This window comes from Oenanthe melanoleuca, chromosome 6 (assembly GCF_029582105.1).
Source record: "Oenanthe melanoleuca isolate GR-GAL-2019-014 chromosome 6, OMel1.0, whole genome shotgun sequence".
Classification (NCBI taxonomy): Eukaryota; Metazoa; Chordata; class Aves; order Passeriformes; family Muscicapidae; genus Oenanthe; species Oenanthe melanoleuca.
The window spans coordinates 32,622,243-32,639,407 of record NC_079340.1 but is presented as its reverse complement, the minus strand read 5'-3'; the positions used below and the strand labels follow the sequence as shown (position 1 = coordinate 32,639,407).

The following is a 17,165-nucleotide window of genomic DNA, read 5'->3' as shown; positions in this document are numbered from 1 at the left end:
TAAGGTTGGAAAAGTCCAATCTTTGAATGAACACCACAAGAATGACTTGGGGTGAGTAATAAATCCAGTCCAGATTTTGTGCCAGACAGAGCACTTCAGTTCAGCTGTGGGGACAGAAATAAGTTTCGTTCTTTAATTTCAATACCATCACACCTCTGGCAGGGGATTCTCTTCATTTGTTTGACTGACAATTTAAAAAAAATCCCCACAAAACTATTAACAATTGTATTTTGAAAAAGCCAGTGAAAATACTTTCAAGTTTGATATTCATTATAAGTTTGCACACAGAAATTGGCAGAGAATTTGGATGGGGGTTTCACAGTGAGACACAATTTGTGTTTATAGAGATGCTGAACAGGGCAGATCTAAATAATACAAAATAACTTCAAGTGTTTGTCCACAATTATCTATCCTGCCATTTCCTATTCTTTTGCAAACTTCTAAAAGACCAATTAAACTATTAAAACAACAGGAAGAGAATTGACAAGTGAGAATTCTTCTGAAATGATAACAAGCACCTGAGAATGGATAATGAGCAACACTGAGATACCTAAAATAGCATTACAAACACAAACTTCATCATTTTAGCACAGCAGTGTAAGCAGCAGTCAGCAAAGCACAAATGGGGGGCTGTGAACCCTGAGATTTACAGAAAGAACAATATTTCCATGTTTACTTGGTCTGAGAGGAGATTTTGGAAGCTTTAAGTTTACAATAAGTTTCAGTCAGGTATTATTTAATAGTTGTTTTTATCCCAAGTCACATATTTTGTACCTCACCAGGAGGCAACATCATTTCTTTGCTCAGCCTTTGCCTTACTTGTTTTCTTCATCACCAGAAGAATTCTGGCTCCTGAGTATTTCAGTGCTCATTGTAATGGAACTGAAGGACTTGGAGAAAGGGGACAGAGATAATCTCCTGACTTTCACTTCCAGCACTCTGTTCTCGGTGCAGATAAGCTTTTGAATTACTTCAGGTTCAGCCAAGGTGTGATTTTTCATTACTCTTCTCCTCCAGCCACGAAGTGACTGCTTAATATGAACTTAATTTCCCCAATTACAGAGCCTGTGCCAGGCAGTTTGTCACCAGTCATGTTTACAAACCTTATGTACATCTCTTCCCTCTCGATCTCCTTGTAGAAATTCTGAAAAACAACATGATTTGGTTACAAAGTCTTTGATTTCACACTTTGGAATGTACACAGAACATGCTCCAAATTAAAAATTCATAATTGCATAACGTCAGCCTCCAAACTGCAAAATGAAAATTGCCTCCAGTGATGGAACACAAGTTATTTAACTCAGCAAATCAAATGCTGGGATGGTTCATGTTGCAGTGGTTTAGGGCTTCTGTCTCATTGCAAAGGTTAAGAATTTGCCAGAACAATACTGCTAGAAATCTGCTGCTGGCATTTGCATGTCACACATCATTAACCATTTTCAGCTGAAAATCTTGTAATATACAACAAACCCATCATTTTTAAGCAACAGTTGTTCCATGGATTGAAAAGTCCAAACCTTAGTTGAGAAATACATCACCTGCTCTTGGATTCTAACAGTTTCCTTGGAAATAAAAAGTTAGATTAGTGTTATTTATCTGGTTTCATATGTCACATATTAGCATCACTCTCCTCTGAGTGCCTCCAGCCTTGAGATAAACTGGTTAACAGTGCAAATATTGTAAATGCAAGATGTGATCAAACTGGGGGAGAGATTCAAGGCATTTCTCAATCTAATTGTAAGTTTGCCTCCAAAATTTAAACTATATCTAAGAAAGCAAAATACCAAGAAATACCAATCCTTCACTGAATTAAATATTTCAATGCTAAATTAAAGAAGCTTGAGGAGGCACTGAAAGAGCACAAAACCAGAACTAAAAGAGGGATAAATCCAGTATAAAAGTGATCCCTTAAAGAGAACTGGAATGCAAGACAGAATCCACATTTCCCAGAGGAATGATGTGTTATTCAAGTTGATAAAACTGCTTATTAGTTTTGGGTTCAATTCAGATAACAAACTGCCAAGGCCACCAGTGCCCAGTGTCCCCAAGTGCCACATTCACATGGATTTTAAATCTCCCCAGGGATGGGCACTCCACCTGGGCAGCTGTGCCAGGGCTGGACAAACCTTTCCAGGGAGGAATTTTCCCAAATCTCCACCCTGAGCTGTTCCCTCTCCTCCTGTCCCTGTTCCTGTTCCCAGATCCCAAATCCCCCCAGTGTCCCCTCCTGTCAGGGATTGTGCAGAGCCAGAATTTCCCCCTGAGCCTCCTTTTCTCCAGGCTGAGCCTTCCCAGCTCCCTCAGCCCCTCCTGGGGCTCCAGCCCCTTCCCATCAGCACTGGCTGAAGTGCAGATCAAACCCTCCCAGTCAAACCACCCTCAGTGCAGACACACTTAATCCCAGGAAAACCTCAGGATCAATAAAGTCCCAATTAGGAACTCTTTGAGACCTCACATGGGAATTGTGCTGAGTTTTAACTGTGGGTTGGATTTTTGCAAAGGTCTGAATTTCACTTCAGGTACCTGTAGAATGATGAGAATGAGTGGGACCTGGAAGGAAACCAGGAGTGTAAAACCAAGCTGAAGTTTGAAATCCCAGTGACTGAAAGGGATGGAATATTCCATTTCCTGGTGTTTCCAGGGGACTCCAGCAGGCTGTGCTTGGTGTCTCACAGTGACTGAACTGACAGCAGCAATCACCCACAGAATTCACCCTCTGCACAGCCCTGACAAACCCAGCTGGCAAGAGCCAGCCCCAGCAATGCTGGAGGAAACAAACCCAACCCCAAGGGCTCCATGGCTCCCCATGGGGATGGTGAGAATTCCTGTTCTGAGTGTTCTGATGAACTTCCCCTTCCCAGGAAACATTCCCAGTTTGACACAGTGTGTGGTGACTGGGAGAACTGGCAGGGTTTTTGGGATTACCAGGCTCTGCTCTGACCTTTCTGCAGCAGCCCAAGAGCGCTGCTGCATCACCAGCTGCTGACAACTCCCCAAGTCCCTCCTCTTTGCCCACTTCCCAAACATTCTGATGCTTTCTGATGTGCCAAGAGAGCAAAAACAAACTAAAAATAAATTTCCAGTTTCAGATTTGTTGCCTCCATCTCCTCTCCTGCTCCAGTGGGCACTGTTTTGTTTATGGCTGATGAGATGGGGCAGTGCAAACGCTGCATTGCACGAGGCCAGGATTCCATTAGATGCAAAAAAAATAAGCTAAAAACTACATTATATGCAGAAAAAGGGCTAAAAAGTACATTACATGCAAAAAAAAAAGAGCTGCAAACTATTTGCTCAGCTCTTTCCTGAACAAAACCTATCAACCAGATCACATAAAGGATAAACACTGGCTGTGCCTCATGTATTTAAGCAAAATCAAAGTTTTGATGATGATCTGGGGAGGAAAGCTTGGAATCCTCAGTGGTAAACAGTGCTGGTGGAAAAATCAAATTTAGTTCACGTTATTTTGGGGTCTCTGGAAGTTATTTTTCATGGGTGCTGATTTTTGGGCTGTAAAATCTCATTTTCAGAATCTCCACCAAAGACCTTGATGTGTGTGAGTACAATGGGGACAATTATTGCTTCCAATAGCCCAAAGGGATCAAGGTTTGTGCATGGAGTGGACACTCCAAAATTTCAGGATCTAAGAGGAGGAAATTTCCTATCAGTGAGGAAAACAAACCAAGCTTTTTCTGCTGTGAATGAAACAGTAACTCCAATTCCTTTAAATAACTTGGATAAAGGGGCTGAGCAGAAAGCAGAATATAAATGGGATTTTGGGAATAAATGGCAGAGAACTCCAACATTCTGTATGTCAAGTGGTTTTCAGCACAGAGTTGTTTATATATCAATTGTAAATGTCAATGAACAGGCCCTGTAACATTTCTCCTTAAATCTTTCTGTAGAAGCAATTAAAGAAGGGATAATCCATGTTTTCACAGATTTGCCTTCACCAAAACAGGAAAACAAATAGCAAAAAAACCTAAAGCATTCCAAATTTCCCTGAGAATCCCAACAAACACTCTGCTTAACATGAGCCCTTTAAAGTTGCAGGATTCTGAGAGTGATGGGGCTTTGGGGTGATTTTTGGTGATTTTGTGTCAATTTTGTGGTGATTCTGTGGCGGTTTTCTGGTAATTTTGTGGTGGTTTTTTGGATGATGTGGAGGTTGTAGTGATTTTGTGGTCATTCTGTGGTGACTCTAGTGATTCTGTGGTGATTTTTGGTGATTTTGTAGTGGTTTTGAGGCAACTTTATGGTGATTTTGAGGTGATTTTTGTTGATTTTGTGGCGGTTTTGTAGTGGTTTCATCATGAAATTGGGATGGTCCTGTAATGGTTTCACAGTGACTTTGTGACCATTTTGCACTGGTTTCACAGCTAATTTGTGACCACTTTGCACTGGTTTCACAGCTAATTTGTGACCATTTTGCAGTGGTTCCATAGTGACTTTGTGACCATTTTGCACTGGTTTCACAGCTAATTTGTGACCATTTTGCAGTGGTTTCACAGTGACTTTGTGACCATTTTGCACTGGTTTCACAGCTAATTTGTGACTATTTTGCAGTGGTTTCAGAGTGAATTTGTGACCATTTTGCAGTGGTTTCACAGTGAATTTGTGACCATTCTGCAGTGGTTTCACAGCTAATTTGTGATCATTTTGCACTGGTTTCACAGCTATTTGTGACCATTTTGCACTGGTTTCACAGCTAATTTGTGACCATTTTGCAGTGGTTCCATAGTGACTTTGTGACCATTCTGCAGTGGTTCCATAGTGACTTTGTGACCATTTTGCACTGGTTCCATAGCGAATTTCTGACCATTCTGCACTGGTTTCACAGCTAATTTGTGGCCATTCTGCACTGGTTTCAGACTGACTTTGTGACCATTCTGCAGTGGTTTCACAGCTATTTGTGGCCATTCTGCAGTGGTTAGCTCTTCCCCTGCTCACCAGCACGTTGACAGTGCAGCTCATGCGGTTCTCCTTGTTCTCATCGTGCATGATGGTCCTGTAGTCCAGCAGCCGCTCCATCAGCCGCACCACCAGCTTCACAAACGTCTCCCCGCTCTTGGCCAGGTACTTGTGCTTCCTGCAGTGCTCCAGGAGACTGGAAAGCCAATTAAGTTCCCCTTGTTAATCACACGCAGAGACAAACCTTGACTCAGGTGCAGTTTTAAATATTGCGCTTCGTTAACAGATTTTAATTATTTCTGGGCTACAAAGTTCATTGTAGTCTAATTGCTCTCTCTCCCCATTTCCCCGTGCCATAAATTTTGCTGCTGATCAACACTCACATTTTGTCAAATAACACTTTGTACTGCTCATCTCCACGGCCTCCTTCCACTTCGTGATCCAGTTTGGTGATGATCTCGTTCTCGAACTGTAATTAAACAAAGCAAGCAGAAATAATCAGCTGGCAAATCTTGCATTTATTACTGTAGCCTCAATGCCTCCCAGATTGGTTGGGTGCCTCTGTGAGATGTTTAGCCCCTGCTTTAAAGCTTGATTGACTTTTAGAGTTTGCAGTCTCTGCTTTTAGATTCTCCACCACAATCTCCTGCCCCACAAGGACTTCTCTGGTTAAAGGAATCATTGGTCGTGTTGTTAAATGAAGTGTAAATAAAAATTGTGGAAAACTGAAGAATGAGATTAATGACAGGAATTGAGGGCAGGGAGAGAGGAGACACAGAATGTCCCCAGCAACAGAACTAAACACAGAAATGCTGGAAGCTCTCAGAGAGGAAAGGCAACACCTGAGGCTGGATAACCCTGCTGGGTGCACCCCCAGCATCCCTGACACCCTTCTGAGCACACAGACACTGACTGGAGCACACAGCCTGATAAAGCTGTTAATAAACCCTGCAGAAGGGAAGGGAGGAGTTTCAAACAACTCCAGAATAATTTTATTTGGACAATATTAAAAGAATACAAACTTTAGTGGCCATCAGAATATGTTTTAAATGCAAACTGGGTAATTCTCTGGATTTTTAATTATTTTACAGAGGGTATTAGCTGTTGCTGCTAGGAGTGGATGTGAATTGTTAGTGGAGGAAGGCTCACTCTAGGTCTGCTGCTCTGCAAGGAATCAGTGAAGTCACCTAATTCCTAATTCTCCATTAACTAAGCACAGACAGCCACAGGGTTAAAGACAGAGATCTCAGCAGGAGAGGCTGGCTGAGCTGGAGCCTGTGGCAGGGGAATGGGAGCCCAGTGTTCCCAGTGGGGGCTTGTGACAGAACAGTTGTCACCAGGTGTTTTCACTGTCACTTGCTTAAGCCACCCCTAAGGACGCTGAGGAGAAGCAAAGAACAAAGAGAACCAACGTTTGTAAATGTCAAGAGATGTACTTTGGAACTGCAGGTGATATTAACAGCACATCATGTACCCATGGAGAAAGAATGGATTGTCTGGTTCATAAAATATTCTGGGCTGGAAGGGACCCACAGGATCATCAGTGCAGCTCCTGTCCCTGCACAGACACCCCAAAATCCCACCTGGGCACCCCTGGCAGTGCTGTCCAAACCTGGAGCTCTGGGGCTGAGCCCATCCCTGGGCAGTGCCAGCAGCTCTGGGGATGAACCTTCCCTAAAATCCAGCCTAACCCCCCTGGGTGCTGTCCCTGGTCACAGTGAATACAATGAATCCATGATTAAAATAATGACAGGAGAATGAGAAAAGGCAGGATAACACAATCCACCCCCTCCCAGAACAAAACATGTTCCCACAGTGGCAGAGCCTTGAGTAAAACACTGAAACAACACAATGATGAAACAGAGAAATCACAAAAATCCTGTTCCCTAATGAGCCCAGAAAGAAATTGACTTTCTAACCCAATGTGAAAAATGACACTTGCTGCCACCCCCAGCCCTTCAGGTGATACATTTTTTAGGAAAAGATTACTCAGATAGAGAAGAGCAATTTCATTTGTCATGCATGATCTCCAGGATCTTCCCACTATCAGTTTTACTTAAATCTCTGTAAATCCACATTTTGCTGGGCCTTTTTCCCTACCAGCCTCTTGGGCTGAACAGAGCCAGACTTGTGCATTTTGGGGGTTTAAGGATTATTAACAATATCTCTGCTCCTCAGTCATTCCTGGTATTTCTCATGGAGTCTCTGTGATGCAGATCGTGGCAGCCAGCTGAATAAATGTTATTTAACATCAGTTAAAATTCCTTCTGTGGTCTTTGCACAGAGGAAGGTTTATCAATAGCAGCTGAGGGTTATGGAGCTTTGGAGGTTTATCATTTCCCATGATGGGGGCAGGAATGTGACCCTGGAGCTGCACAAGCCAATGGCTCTGGGACACTGCACCTGGCATCTGTTGACAAACTCCATTTTTCCTTTTCTCTCTCTTCTTTTTTTCCTAATGCTTTTTTTTCTTTTTTCTTTTTTTTTAAATAAATGCATTACATTTAATTTAATGCATAAATAAGCCTGCAATTATTGTGATGGGATTTAGTCTCAAATGAAGAAGTGCCAAATCCCTAATGTTTCCATTAGAGCCAGTGCCTCTGGCTGAGGCTCTTTCTGGAGGTTTTAGGGGAACATCTGCACATCAGTGAGCCACACTCACATCCTCCTGCTGACACTGAAAGCTTGAGGGGTGACACCAGGAGGATCACAGGACATTTTTATCCCCTTTTCCTCTCAGCTGATCAGGATCTCAGCTTCTCTTCAGGATGAGAGTTTGAACTTGAGCAAAGAGCACATCCAGGGCTTCCTCTGCCTGTGACCATCTCCCACCCAGAGCAAATAAATCAGGGGGAATCATCTCATGTCAACTCAACTCACCACTCTGGGGACTGGGTTTACCTCAAGGAAGGCTGAATTTGTAGCACTGGCTGACAAGTTAATTTTGCTGTAGATGAGGAGGACTTCCAGCCCTCCAAGCTGCTATAAATTCATTCTGATGTGGGCTAATTAAAAATTGCCATATAAAATTCAAGTGACAGATCACACCACCAGAAATCAGTCCTGATGCAGAAATGGCACACAAGTACAGCAGAACTTGGCTCAGAGGTTTTTATGAAAGCTGTGGTTATTCCCAATGGTTTCATCTATTCTCTTTCCTATTTTTCCACAGCATTCCAACTGGGAAACAGATCAGGAGCCATTCCAAATGATGGGATCATTTTGGGGGCCACTGCTTTACCTTTCTCCCTTGCTTCCAGGTGGAGTGAGAGAGGATTATTGATATTTTCCAAAAGGCCAGAAACCAAGAAAAACTTACACAGTTACACTTCAACTGGAGAATTTAAAAATGTTACTTATTGAAACCAGTCCTTTGTGGGGAATTAGTTATTAGGATTTGAATGTTCAGTGGGATCACAGAACTGGGAGAGTCATTTACTTGTGTCCTGTCTGCAAATCCACAGCACAGGGAGAGGGAGGTAAACCCAGTGCTCAGAAGGGGCAGAAAGACTTAATAAGGAATTATGGGCTCTGAAAGTCAGAAGAGATTCAGATAAACTAGGGAAATTGCTGACAAAGGGGAATTAAATCCATCTGAAATCCATCAATAACCAGATGCTGGTGTGCTGTTTGGTGGTACTGAGATTCCTTGTTAAATGTTAGACATGGGCAAGCAGAACGTGGCATCAGCAGTGACAGAAAAGGGGAAAAGGGGATTCAGACTGGTAGGAAATGAGGGATGGAGCCACCCTGGGAGGAACAGGCAGTGACACTAGGAGCTTCCATGCTCCCAGTTCCACATTCCAGCTGAAGGCAGTTTCACCTGAAGCTTTCCCTCCTGCTGTCACCACGGGATCCATCCACTCACCTGAGCAGGCCCTGAACAATCAAACCAATTCTCTTTCATCACTCCCGTGGCTCTGACAAATTCTCTTTGATCCAGAGGCTCAAAAATCTCATTTGCTACTGAAACCAGCCAAGGGAGAAGCCAAGTGGAGAAGGAGGAGTTTCCTTCCACAGGGAGGCTGCAGTCCCACAGTTTCTAGGATGGGTTCCTGCTTTGAGGTACAAGCTACTTTGAAGTTCTATAAAGGCTTCAAAGCACCTTCAGAGGGAGAAGACAAAATGGGCAACTCCAGCTTTTAATTCAGTCAGCCTTAATACAGTTCTGTAAAAACAAGGGGAATTTATCCTGTTCTGTCTCTAAATACACTGGGAGAAGAAAAACCAACCAAACCCTTCTGTCTGTTCCTGGTTTTACCAGGCAAACCCAAATCCTCCTGCAATGAAAAGCACCAGAGGGAAAGCTGCCTGTTTACCACACAAACCATCACAGCATGGGCAGCCTGCATCAAACTGCAGTTCCTCCCCCACAAATCATGAGGTTGATACATCTGCTGGAGAAGTGGAGCCAATCTAAACCCTTGTTGATGTGACTAATAAGGTTAGATAATTGGATTTCTGGCAGATTACTTTAACAGCAGCCAAGCATGCCATTTGGAAGTTCTCTCTGGAAGCAGTGCTGGACAAGGATAATTGGTACTTGCATATAAAGGAGATAAAGCTGCACATTACATCGACCCATGAAGCATCAAAGCTTGCCTAGGTACTGGTAATATTAAAAAAATATATCTATCTATTTCTATCATTTCAACAAAAATGGACAAAAAACTGAGTGAGGAATCTACAAACCAGGCAGCCCCACTTCATTTCCTGAGGAAACCGCAGAGCAAGATCTCATGGAAGGTTTTTCCAGGTACACAAAGGGCAAGAAGGTGACTGGGAAAAGCCAATTTACCAAGCTGACCATGAAAACAAGTGCTCCCTTTTTTAATGGAGCCTAAATGTGTCCTGGGTTGCACTAACAAAAGCATGGCCAGAGCAGCAGCAGGAACTACTGCACTTGTTGAATCACAGCTGGAATTCTGGGTCTGGCTCTGATCTCAGACAGACCCTGACAAGCTGGGAATGGTCCAGAGGGATCACCAACATGACAAGGAGCTGCAGAACTGCAATGGTTGAAGCAACTGGGTTTGTGCAGCCCAGAGAAAATCCAACTTAAACATTCCAACACCTAAAGGAGCTCAGAGAGGAGATGGAAGCAGAAACAGGCACCAAGGATCCAAGGAAATTCCACAGGGAAATAAAAAGCAGAAAGTCTGAATCAGAATCCTGGAATGCTGGGGTTGGAAGGGACCTTGTGTGATTCCAAACCTGCTGCAGGCAAGGACACCTTCCCAAGGCCAGGATTAAACTCTGGAACAGCTGACCCAGAGGAATGCCCAAACTACCCTCACTGGAGATGTTCCAAACAGAGCTTCAGGTGGTCCCAGATAACCCAAGGCCCAGGTTACTTCCAGAGGTCCCATCCAGCCCAGACTTTCCTTCAACCCTTTGCTCTTCTGCCTGTGAATTCAATTTTTTCTGCCTGTGATCTTTTCATTCTGCTTGTGATTTTTCTTTTTTTTTCTGCCTGTGATCTTCATTCCCCAAAGGCCAACCTGAGATACTCAGCAAACTCAGAACTGCATGATCAATGGACAGATTGATTATTCCTTGTGGGATGTGGCTGGTTCCTCCAAACCCATGGAAAGGGGGGTTGTTACCTCTGCACCTGTCTTGTCAATGCCACAGCCATAAAGAAACTACACTGCCCCAGGGAATACCATATCAAGTAAACCCCAGACATCTCTGACTTGAGGACGAGGCATTTTTCTTCTCAAATGGCAAAAAACCCCCAAACTCTAAGTGAAATATTTAAGACATTCATTTGTTAAAATCAGCCAACTATTCCATGCAAAGCTGCTTTCCTTCTGTCAGGAAAATTGAGGACCATAAATTTAGCTATAAAGTTACCCTCGGATTTTTCATGATCTATATAATTGTACAAATAAAAAATGACAAGCAACAAAAGAGAGCATCTGACAGGAAACTGTTTAAATGGCATCCCAGTGAGCATTTCAATCTTTACAGTAGCACTGGAGTCTAACATGAGAAAAAAAATGATTATGCAGTAATTGGATGAAGCCAAAACACAGTTCACAACCTCTCCACACACCACCCAGCACAAAACAAATCAAAGCAATAAAGCTGATGCCATTTCCCTTGCTTAAGTCTCCCCACACAAATTTTCATTTACTCTGCCTACAGATTTATTAAGAGCTGCTTCTCAATAGCAGTTCACAAGAAAGGTATGGAAAAGGATAAGGTTTTTCATCCAAGAAAGAAATCTGCCAATAGAAAGGGGAAAAAGCAAACAACACATGTCAAGCTTTATTGCAAAATTCACAAGGTCATATCCTGAAGTGACAGCAATCTCTCAGGGAAGGAGCTCCACTGGCTTAGTCCAAACCCTACCTGGCCTAACTAGTCTTAAACTCAATCCATAAGCAAAGTTTCAAGGGAAGCAATGTCAGATGAAAGATATCAGGAAACTTTCTTTCACTCCACTTGTCATTCAAAAGTTGAAGCTATCAGGAAAAGATGGTGTGTGTGTGTGTGTGTGTGTATTCAAGGGCTCCCTTCAGCAGGTTTAAATAAAATAGAATAAATATGCTCCATTACTATTTGAGATTTTCCAGAGCCTGTAGAGCAAGAAGAAGCACTGACAGTGCTGGATTGTTTTTTTTCCTCTTCAAAATCCGTAGAATGGTAAGGAAAATCAGAATTATAAGAGAGTAGAGATGATAAATCCTTACAGGTTATACCTTTGCCACATTACCAGGCTTCCTTTATGTCCCATTTATCTCAGGAGCAAACTCCTTGTGTGAGTCACAGTGACAATTTAAGACATCTGTCTTTGCTCCTGTGCCATAACCGAAGGTTTCATTTACTACATGCAAATTTCTCCCTCAATAACCACTTCAAACCAACAGCTGAGAACTCCCCAATCCCTCAGGAGTTATAGGAAACAAGCAAATCCATAATTATATTATTCCTTAGAAAAATGAGAAATAACAAAACTCCTTATGTTTTGTCAAAGAACAGCCAAATCTTCCTTACTTGAGATGTCTGCAGCCCTGTGCTTACCCTCTGGAAGCTCCTGGTGGAGTGGAATTCACACTGCATCATGTCAAAGAAGATGGGGATGGTGGCTTTCCTCAGCTCTGTCTCTGGGATCAGTGTCATTTCCAGGATAGGCCCCACCATTTCTGGGATGAACTTGATTTTATGCTGACCTTTAGGAGAAAAAGATGCATTTCAGAGTGAAACAACTTTGGCAGAAGATGTAGAAGTTGTATTAATAAATCCTCATGAAGCATAACAAAGCATGTTTTAATATCTGGCTCTGCTGAAACACTTTAGTTAGTCTTATTTATGTGATGATTATGATGATGACCACCATTATAATTATAATTATTAACCACAGGAGGGAAAGTATTGTCTAAATCCAAATCAAGAGGAGTTGTTGAATCAGTCATCAAGCTGGGACTCACCACACTTCCCAGTGCAGATTTTCACACCCAAATTTCCAGGTTTTATTTTAAAACACAATGTGTGGCTGGCAGGGAGGGAGGCTAAAAGGCACATCACTTGTATTAACTTATTTAGACTCCTGTGTGAACAAAATGTTCTCAGTGTCAGTCTATCAAAATGTCACCACGAGTGCAGCCTAACAGAGCCTCGAGACATGAAAGCACAGCTCAGCCAGCCCACAATATGTCTCCTTTCCTTGGAGCTGAGCTGCCTGCAAAGCCTGATTGCAGATTTAGCTTCCCCAGAGGAAGCTGCTCCTCCCCCCATCCGTGCTCTGCTCCACACAGGGAAGGGAAATTAAAGCTTAGCAGGAGCGTGGCCCCCAATAAACAGGAGAAAAGGGCAGGTTAGTGCCTGTGCTGCTGCTGAATGGATGCAGAGTGTGTGTGCTGCCAGTGATGTGGTGAGGAAGCCCATGGAGAAATCAACAGGATGGCTGGAGCTGGCAGAGACACTGAAGTTCATCCAGTGCCACTCCCCCATGCAGGGACACCTCCACCATCCCAGTGTCCAGCCTGGCCCTGGCACTGCCAGGATCAGCTGCTCTGGGCAGCTGTGCTGCTGCTCCAGCCTCACTGTGCAGTGTGCTGACAGCTGCAGGCAGGAGCTCAGCAAACACAAACACTAATTCCCTTCTCCACCTGCAGCAGGCTGGGATCCAGGGGCAGCTCAGGCCAGCACTGGAGATGTTCTCACAAATGCCCTGTTAGGGATGTTCCCAGGCAGGTTCAAACACTGTTTCCATGCCCAGTATCGTGCTCCAGACCAGATTCTTTGGAGTCCAGACCTCAGTTTCCTCCAGCTCTCAAACTCTTGCTTCCCTCTGCAGTCAGCAGTGGTACAGGACAGAAACAGATTTCAACTCATTTTTATTCCACTGCACTACACCCCTGTGACAGTAACCAGTGAAGTCTTTAATTGGTAGTTTCACTTTGACCAGAACTAACATAAATCTCAACAAATGTAATCAAGAAAAATCCTTTACCACCAAAACATTCTCCTTTTTTTAGCAGATATAATTTAAGTTCCTTGATTTGGCAAACTCCTGAATCCTATTAGCATTAGCAAGCAAATTAATACTCCAGGAAAAAATGGTGACTTTGGGTGCTGCTGCAGCGCTGGGGGCTGCTCAGGAATATCAAGTGAGAGGCCTAAAGCTTCCCTCAGTCTCCTACAAGGATTATCACTCTGGGCCTCTCAGGTGACAGGTTTCCTGTGCTAAGCCTGAGCAGTGTCAGAGTCAGAACTGCAGAAAACAAGTAACAGTGACAAAAGTTGTTCATCACGACTGAGCTGAGAGCACTCCCTGTGCCACAGAGGGTTCTTCCATTGCCTCAAGCACAGGAATTCCCTCAGAAGAGGAACATCTTTGGAACCTAAGATGTGAAATCCACCCAAGATTAGGGTGTTTGATTTGATGATGATCTGTTTGCACTCCCTGGAGTGGGAGCCCTGGGTGACACCTATCCCACAGTCACAGGTGGTGACATGCAGGGGTTTGCTGTGACAAGCTGACCCTGGGAGATGCTGGGCACTAGAGAAAGCACTGGGAGCAAAGCAAGGGAAACAACCCTCCCCTGCCCCCAGGGCATCCACCCCCTGTCTGATAAACACCAGCCAGGAATTCACCTTTCTCCTCTCCGTGGGAGTGTGGAGACTCCAAATGGGACAAGTCTGGGAGAAAACTGAGGAGTCTCCTGAAAAGCAACTTGTGCAGCTGCACAAAGGCACCTTTGAAGAGGCAAAACCTTCCCCTTGCAGCATGCTGTGCCTGGCCATGGGACGTGCTCCCACAGCAGGAAGGGAGCTCAGCACCCACCTAACCCCAGGTGCTGTCCTGGCTGTGATTCTCATTTCCCACCCTGCTCCCATTTCCATGTGGCCCCAAAACCTGAGAGTGGTTTGCCAGCAGCCTGCCCTGTCCCTGGGCTGGCTGAACACGCCTGACTAACCCACAGAGGGTGATGTGGAGTGACTTTATTTATGTAACTCCCAAAGTTCAGGGCTATTTTTAACCCTGCCCTTCCCTGCCAAGACACCTTTGGTGACGTCAGGGACGGTGGCACTGGCTGGAGGACACCAGCACCACCCCCTCCACCTTGAGGAGTTTCTCTTCTCCATCCCCCAGCTGGCTCAGACGTCACCAGTGCCAGCACTGCCACCTGTCCCACCAGGATGTCACCGGAATGTCACCACAGTCCCTCTGCCACTCAAGGGTGGGACATTAACCCCTGCACCCCTGGGCTCCTGGCAGACTCTGGGGTTCTGTTAAACATCACAAAACCCTTTTCAGTGCATGGTTTTTCAGTTCCTGCATTTCCAAGACAGGCCACGACCTGTTTGATGCATTTTTGATGCTTAATATCTCAGCAAGGTTTAAGAAGCCCCAGTTTCAACAAGACAGTGACTCAAAGCAACACATTTTAAAGTTCAGGTGGTGATATAGAACTATAAACGTTCTTTCTTTTTTTTTCCTGCTCATAAAAATAGGCAAGTGTGACTATTGAGGCTCTCCCTGCATCAGAAACAGGCAGCTAAGTAAAAACTTTAAGAATTCTTATTTTACTATTTAATTTCGGGGAAAAAATTTATATTTTTAAATGTGCATTTTAGTCAGAGGACTGCCTTATTCCCAGCTGGGGACTTTTAACTCAGCAAGCATCGTGTGTTAACCATGGTATTTAGAAACAAAACCTGATGAGACAAAATATTCATTTTTGAGGCTTTTCTCTACCCTTTAATCCATAAATCAAAAGTCAGGGGGGTTTGGTTTCATCACATCTTATGCACAATGGCACAGACATAAAACTCCTGTGCTCCAGGAATCCATCCCTTCACTTCTGATTTGGTTTCTGAATGTACACATGAATAATTTGATTAATGCAGTGCAGCTTCCAAGATAAAAGTGTCAGGCACCCCCCAATCAATTCCCATGCAGTGGGAAGTTGGAATTCTTTCTTAATTGATGCTGTGACACAGATGAGGTTGGTGAGGAGCCAGAAGTTAAACGTGATCCACGAGTTTAACATGGACTCTGTGTGGCAAAGATGAGGAAAATCAAGGTGCTGCTCAGGAGAAGCACAAAGGCTCCCTGGGACTGGGGTCCTGCCTCACATTTACCTCTCTCTTCCAGCAGCAATTTCCTCACTCCCTCCACATGTGGGATTTTGGCATTAATGATCCCATTAATGGATTTTAGAGAATCACAGATATTAGAGCTTGAGGAGGTCACAGAGGCATCTTACCTGGATAATCTCCATTTATAAAAAATCCATTAAAAATAAAAGGCTTTCATGACAGCACAGAAAGAAATATTGAAGAAAACACTACCCCCTGTGCCAATCGATTCCCAAAACTCCAGGGGAAATTATTATCCTTGTTAATGGTGAGAAACTGAACCCTGGAGCAACTAAATAACCTGTAAAGAGCAGCCAGTGACAGCAGCAGCAGTGAAAGGCACAATGCACTCCACAAAGCCCAGCCTGGATAAACAGCCTCACTTAACAGCAGCTGGATGGAAGAATCTGCATCAAACATTCTACTTCCAGCCCAGTAAATCCTGGGAAAAGTTTAAGAATCCATAACAATCCAGAGGGCAGAAATATTAGTGAGGAGAAGAGGTGGCTGAGGGAGCTGGGAAGGGGCTCAGCCTGGAGAAAAGGAGGCTCAGGGGGAAATTCTGGCTCTGCACAACTTCCTGCCAGGAGGGGACAGCCAGGGGGATTTGGGATCTGGGAACAGGAACAGGGACAGGAGGAGAGGGAATGGCCTCAGGCTGGGCAGGGGAGGCTCAGATTGGAACAAAGTATTCACCAAAATGATTTACAAGCACTGGAAGGGGCTGCCCAGGGCAGTGGTGAAGTGCCCATCCCTGGGGGGATTTAAAATCCATGAGGATGTGACACCTGGGGACATGGGGCACTGGTGACCTTGGCAGTGCTGAGCTGATCTTGACCTTTTCCAGCCTTAACAATTCCATGACTCCACCACTGTGGGCCTGGAAGAAGATTTGGCTAATTACTCAGCCAGAGGCTGCCAGCATCCCACGCTGGGTGATGCAGCAGCAGGCACCACACTGATTTTATTACCTGCCTGTCAAGTCACATCTCAGTCGTGCACTAAGCTCTAATCTGCTCTCCAGACACTTAATTCACCAAAGATGCTTCTAATAAAAGTGAACTCAGCTGCTCTCTGAAGCCTTTCCTCATCATTCCAGCAGATAGGATGCAAATGCTGTGATATCAGATACTTATGAACCCTTGGCACTCTCTTCTCTCACAGATGCTGGGGTTCTTCAACTCTCACAACAGCAGCTCAGGCAGAGATAGAAGTGAAGTGGCAAACATGTTCATTTCTGATCACTGAAGGAAGTTTTGATAAAACTCAGAAGAGCTGAAGTGTCTGTGCTGTTAAGCTCAGGAAAATGAAATCTGGCAGACAAGTACACCCAGGTCACAGTAAATACTCAGTTTCTCCTGCAATTCAATCCCTGTACAGGCAAATTAAACCCAGAGAACAGCCCAGGCTGGAGAGGCAGAGCTGCCTCATTTTCCCACCAGCTCCAGGGAGCTCCAGCTTCCCTGAGTCACTGCAGCCAGACAAGGATCAACAGCAGAGTTTTAGCAGAATTTCCAGGCTGAGCTGCTGAGAACCCCTGGACACATCCATTTTGCTACAGTCCCAGGTACTGCATCCTCAAGTGAGTAAACAGAAATACATTTATTTTTTTTCTAGCTTTCCTGAGTCACTGATGCAGCCAGACAAGGATGAAAAGCAGA

At 44.2% G+C, this 17,165-nt stretch overlaps 1 protein-coding gene across 2 annotated transcripts in view; it reads right to left on the bottom strand.

The window, feature by feature from the left end:
* Window positions 1-17,165, bottom strand: part of DOCK1 (dedicator of cytokinesis 1) — a 242,045-nt gene that overhangs the window by 55,582 nt on the left and 169,298 nt on the right. For both annotated transcript variants that reach the window (XM_056494592.1, XM_056494590.1), the window contains exons 33-36: window positions 11,941-12,089; window positions 5,292-5,377; window positions 4,948-5,104; window positions 1,104-1,144 (exon numbers count right to left, since the gene is read on the bottom strand). In XM_056494592.1, the coding sequence (XP_056350567.1) occupies window positions 1,104-1,144; window positions 4,948-5,104; window positions 5,292-5,377; window positions 11,941-12,089 (433 nt within the window). The remainder of the gene's footprint in view (window positions 1-1,103; window positions 1,145-4,947; window positions 5,105-5,291; window positions 5,378-11,940; window positions 12,090-17,165) is intronic.